We start from the raw sequence: 5,603 nt of genomic DNA on the forward strand, positions 1-5,603 counted from the left end.
GTGTGTGTGTGTGTGTGTGTGTGTGTGTGTGTGTGTGTGTGTAGAGCTGGTGTAATGTCTTTGTTCTACAGCAAGCGCACACATTAGCACACAGCACCAGATGGTGGGCTAAAATGAGACAACGGAAGAGGGGGAGGAGAAGATAGACAAGATCCTTCCATCATTTCATCATCATCCTTCGACTGTTTCCTCTCCAGAAACACAAACACACTGACATAAATAAAAAAAAATCGGAAACTTCAGTCATATCGCAGTTTTAACAACGATGCAGGACGCTTTAGAAAATAGCTGGAACTGCGTGGAAAGAGTTTCACACGACTCCAGGTGTTTTTGTGCTTCAGATGATGACGGTGCAACGTTGTTTCTTTACCTTAAATCAAGTCGAGTGATGGGAAATGTTATGCTTATCAAGCACTAAAAAATATTAAATACATGTGTAAGACTTTATTATCCGGCCCACGACACGAGGTGTAATTCCCCTTTAATTAAGTGGAATTTCAAAGAATTTGAAATTACAATGTAATTATATTTACCTATAAATACATGAAGGCAGGCACACTAGAACAAGGCAGGTTTGTACAGGAGTAAATGTAAGTAATATTACATACTGCATAACATCACGTATTTCACAATTATCCTGTAAGTACATTTAAGTTGTGCCTAATTTCTGGTTCTTTTACAGGAAGTGCACGTAAGTCATTCTCAGTACTGCATCGTTTCTTGGAAAAACATCGTTTCGCCATCTTACACATACTTGTACATACTCTGTACTTTGTGGAGGTTTGTTCCAGGAAAGGAGACGCTTCTTGACTTTGCTCCCTCGTAGGTCACACAGACACTTCAAACTTTCATGGTATTTATTTTTTATTGTTGGAAATGCAGAACTTCAACATCAACATATGTAACGCACACTTACCCTGTAAGATGGGAAATGCTGCTTGCTTTTACCATAAATTTTCACACAATTATTCCATTGTTTCTTATTCAGGTGCTCCTGCCTTTAAGCATTTGTAGGCAAATATAATTACATTGTAATTTCAAATAATATATCTTTAAACTCCATTTAATTTCAGGAGAATTACACTCTTAGTTGCGAGCAGGACTCGAAAGTGTTACCAGAGCAGAGCAACAGATAAAAAAATGATTACGATTGTAACAAAAACACCACGTTCATAGATTCTTGATACTTTGAGCAGTTATTTTGTTAACTATATTCCAAAAATGAGGAAATGTGGCTCCCAGCTGATGCACTTACAGGTGTACGAGGCTTCTGTTTCAGTGCGCTGGTGAGGGTCAGCAACGCCGTCCTCGGCCACGGCGAGTCGAAGCTTGCGGAGCTGGGCGAATGCTGCTTAAGTAAAATAACTCTCCAGCAAAGTGGGACGATCGTTCGGTTAATGAGGCGCGATAATATTATTAGACTTTCACTGTTTAAGGGTTTTTGTTGTTGAGGTGATAAAAATGTAACCGCAGTGGAAAACACGCCGTGTCTATATGCAGCATTCATATCACCAGCCACAGAAAAGTGATTATTTTATGCCAACGTACATCTAAAGTGCAGAAAGCATGAAACAAACACTGCTGCTACACTTACAAAAGCTCGACTGAACTACACGTTTCCCCATCAGCATCAACCCTGTCGTTAATATGAACTTTGATCTACTGATGATATTTCTAAATGATCTGTAATTCTGCCGCTACCTTTCTGACCCGGCCTGTAAACCATCCACTCCGTCACACTGTACAATTATTATTATTATTATTTTTTTCTTTTTACAATTTTTTTTCTTTTTTTAAATTTATTATTTATTTAATTTTTTGTAATCAATTTTTAAATGTTTTTGCACACTTTTCTTATTTATTATTTATTAATGATTTTATTTTGCATTAATTGTTTTATTTTTGGCATACAATTTTTTTAACGTATTTATTTTAATTTTTATTTATTTATTTTATTTTGTATTCATTTATTTATTTATTGTTGCACATATTTTTTTTAAATTATTATTTATTTTATTAATTGTTTTTATTATTATTTTTATTAACTTCTGAAATAATTTTTGGGGGGTTTTGTTTCTCTACTGTAACTCTGTTTTTCCCCATCAGCATCAACCCCGTCTTTAATATGAACTTTGATCTTCTGATGATATTTCTAAATGATCTGTAATTCTGCCGCTACCTTTCCGACCCGGCCTGTAAACCATCCACTCTGTCACACTGTACAATGCACTAATTAAACACAGAGACGGGCACTTTAAAAGCACTGGTCCCTTTTAAAAACTCTCACCGCTGAGACAGCTGCGCTTGATGACTACCACCGCCCTGAAATCCCTCGCCCGCATATCCACACGCTGTTCTACACTTCAGCACATTAAAATTTCAATCAAGGAGTGTGTTCACAGCTCCATTATGCAAAACTGTAACTGTATTTGCTGCTCTTGAAAAGTGTTGTGACTGCTGAATAAATACCACCAGCTGTTAATTAGACAGAGGTGAATTCTAGTGGGGCGGACGGCCTGACAGGACAAGTGAAGGAGACAGAGAGACATTGGAGGGGAGAAAGGAGAGAGAGGCAGAGGAGAAGCTCTGAAATACTGCACATTCAAAAGGACGAAACCACACCCACACAGGCCAAAATGAGCAAAAGTGAAAGCGTGTCCCAGTTTCTGTGTCAGCAGTCCAAACAAACTCACACGTTTCTGTTTATTCACATATCTGTTAAACACATTCATCACAGATCTGTTTAATGGGGCTGTCAACACTCTGCTGGTTTTAACACCACATCTGTCCTTTGTTGCTTTGATATCATTTGATATCATCTTATTCCCTTAATTTAGCATCAACTACTGAAACAGTTCCCGGTTCTCACAGTAAAGCAGGGATCTAATAAGACGTGCTGGGCAGACTAAATCAAACACTGTGACAAATATGAGGCTTCACTTCCCTCTACAGTGATGAAGGTGGAAACGTTACAGTGCAGTCCATTGTATATAATCAATAGCTCGTAAGCATTTACCTTTTTTGCTCCTTTGTCCATTTAAAGATGTGCTTTGTGGTTATTTACTTCTTTAACAGGTCATAAGAAGTCAGTTCAGTCATAAATGGTCTGAACCTTCATTAACAACACAATGAAATAAAGAGGTGCCCCTGAATCGAGCCTGGTTATGCTTCTCTCCAAAAACAGAATTCAGAGAACAATACTTGGCCTACGGGACACTGTGGGGCATCGGTGCAGAAGGACAACACTTGTGTGTTTGTGCTGAGTGAGTGTGTGAAGGAACAAGCAGGACCAATGGGAGTTTAGTTTCCTGAGCAGGTGAGACTTGAAGCTTAACTCACAGGAAAGACTATCAGGGTAAATGTATTATTTCCATCTTCAGTTCAAGCAGCCAGACGTTTTGGTTCTGATGTGTGATTTCAAATCGATTTCACAGCTTTATCAGCATTCATCTCCATTTTCTGTCCAGGGAAGCATATCACTATGGCCACCTGCTCTGACCCATCCAGGGGTTTGTCCAGAACATCCCACGGCCGCTCGACTGGACTGAGATCTGGGGAACGAGGAGGCCAAGTCAAACACCTCACACTGCTGTCGACTCAGCCTGACTTGAAATGGCCAGTATGACCTCAGGACTGGTTATCCTGACCACTTCACCTGTCGGCGGTCAGGATGTTGTGTCTGATCGGTGAACTCGGGTATATGGAAATCACACGTGTCGTCGCACCTGAGCGTGCACTCACGCTTTGGACTAAATAACTCGATCGGTGTTAAAGTGCAGTGTGTTTCTCAGGTTTCTCCGCTTCATGTACTTTGAGTTTTTCTCCTTTGCATGAATACAGCACAGGCAGACCCTCAGTAAGTGCAGCTGAACATGTTGTTGTTTTTTACACCAACACAACATAAAGGAGAACATAAAAACAATGACGCACTCCACCTTAAACTGGTTCGCGAGTTTTCTTTGCAAGTATATTATTATCGAGCAGTAGAGCGATTCTGAGTGGACACGCAACAGGATGACAAGTGCAGACATTCAGGCACACATCTCAGAGAGGCATCCCTGGCAGACTGTCATGGAGTTCACACATGCGTACATGGCGAGTGATCACATGTGCACGCACAAACACATCGCCCCGCTTCCTGTCTGCACAAACAGAGTTTCCTATGGGGCTCAGGGTCACAAGCTCACGTCTGTACGTGGAACTTCCCGGCAGCCGCTGAGGAAACATCAGTCGACGCGAGTGGAAAGAGACACAAGAGGGAGAAAGGCATAAAAAGCAACATGAAAAGGAAGAAGACGTAGGAAAAATGAAGCGGCGTTGTGAGACGGGCGGACCGGAGACAAAAGCAAATGTGACCAAATGAAAAATGTGATCTCTGTGCAGTAAAAATGATAGTTATCACCATCTGTGACAGAGCCACAGGTGTGCAGCACAACCAGGATGAAAGCAGAAGGGAACTAAATAACAAAACATTTATAAAACGAGTCACGGTGTCGAAGAGCAAATATCCTAAAAAACCATCAGGAGACAGCAAAGACGAAAAGAGCAACAGTTGTGATTATGAGCCGTGCATGCAAAACAGCTAATCATGCAACGTCAGAAAAAGACGGAAAAATAGAATCAAAGTGGTTTAAAGACGTCTTTATTGTTAAAGGCAGTGATGAAATTCAGCACAAACAATGCAGCAGAGGAAGACTGGAAGGAAGACCCGATAATCGGAATAATATCTGCTTCACAGCGGCCTCAGCCGAGTCGTCATGATGACGTTATCTGAAACACTCGGTCACATGACTGCTTAGTTAAGTAAAAAAAAAAAAAGGAAAGGCAATATCACTGAACAGGAAGTGTATCGTCTTTTAGGTCACGCATCATCCGGGCAAGTCTGTTGATCGGACCAAAAACAACATTATGAAAACAAAATCGTTAATAAAAAGCCGGACGGCGCCCCTCTGAGCACATCTTTCACTGTGACTGGCTCTTACCATTTCTCTGGGTAGGAACATGTCTTCCTGCCGGAGGACCACCAGAGACACGCTCTCGCCCTGCCGCGTGCTGCGCAGCATGCACACCAGCTCCTCCTGGCCCACGCCTGTGATATCCACACCGTTTACCTACAAACGCACACACAGAGTCAAGAAACCGCCACCATCGTCCCCATCCTCCTCCTCCTCATCGTGTTTCTTATTCTGGCTCAGACTGTGCTGCACCTCGAGTATGCGGTCTCCAGACTGAAGGCGTCCATCTTTCACCGCAGCCCCGCGGGGCAGAATGTTTTTCACTAGAATCGGACCGGGACCGTGCACCGAAGAATCTCTGGTCACTACAGTAAATCCAAGACCTTCTGGACCTACACACACACACACACACACACACACACATACACACACACACACACACACACACACACACACACATACACACATACACACACACAAATGAATGAAGAATTATAGCGAGTAGCAACAAGTAACAGCTCTTGGCCTATCCTGACACAAATATCCTGTGTAGCTGCCCTTGCTTCTCTATTTTTATTCCCCGAGACTGAGAGTACAAATTTTACACACACACACACACACACACACACACACACACACACACACACA

General features: G+C 41.8%; 1 protein-coding gene and 1 long non-coding RNA gene across 2 annotated transcripts in view; one reads left to right on the plus strand and one right to left on the minus strand.

The window, feature by feature from the left end:
• LOC102212744 (uncharacterized) overlaps positions 1-3,816 on the plus strand; it is a 5,835-nt gene extending 2,019 nt beyond the window's left edge. The window contains exons 2-3 of the long non-coding RNA XR_312006.1: positions 3,185-3,316; positions 3,468-3,816. This is a non-coding gene — a long non-coding RNA (uncharacterized LOC102212744). The remainder of the gene's footprint in view (positions 1-3,184; positions 3,317-3,467) is intronic.
• Positions 1-5,603, minus strand: part of LOC102199403 (partitioning defective 3 homolog B-like) — a 213,201-nt gene that overhangs the window by 123,101 nt on the left and 84,497 nt on the right. Inside the window, exons 10-11 of the mRNA XM_013913502.1 lie at positions 5,208-5,347; positions 4,983-5,111 (exon numbers count right to left, since the gene is read on the minus strand). Coding sequence (XP_013768956.1) covers positions 4,983-5,111; positions 5,208-5,347 — 269 coding nt within the window. The remainder of the gene's footprint in view (positions 1-4,982; positions 5,112-5,207; positions 5,348-5,603) is intronic.

Source organism: Pundamilia nyererei, unplaced genomic scaffold (assembly GCF_000239375.1).
Source record: "Pundamilia nyererei isolate P.nyererei 1_Seehausen unplaced genomic scaffold, PunNye1.0 scaffold00135, whole genome shotgun sequence".
Classification (NCBI taxonomy): domain Eukaryota; kingdom Metazoa; phylum Chordata; class Actinopteri; order Cichliformes; family Cichlidae; genus Pundamilia; species Pundamilia nyererei.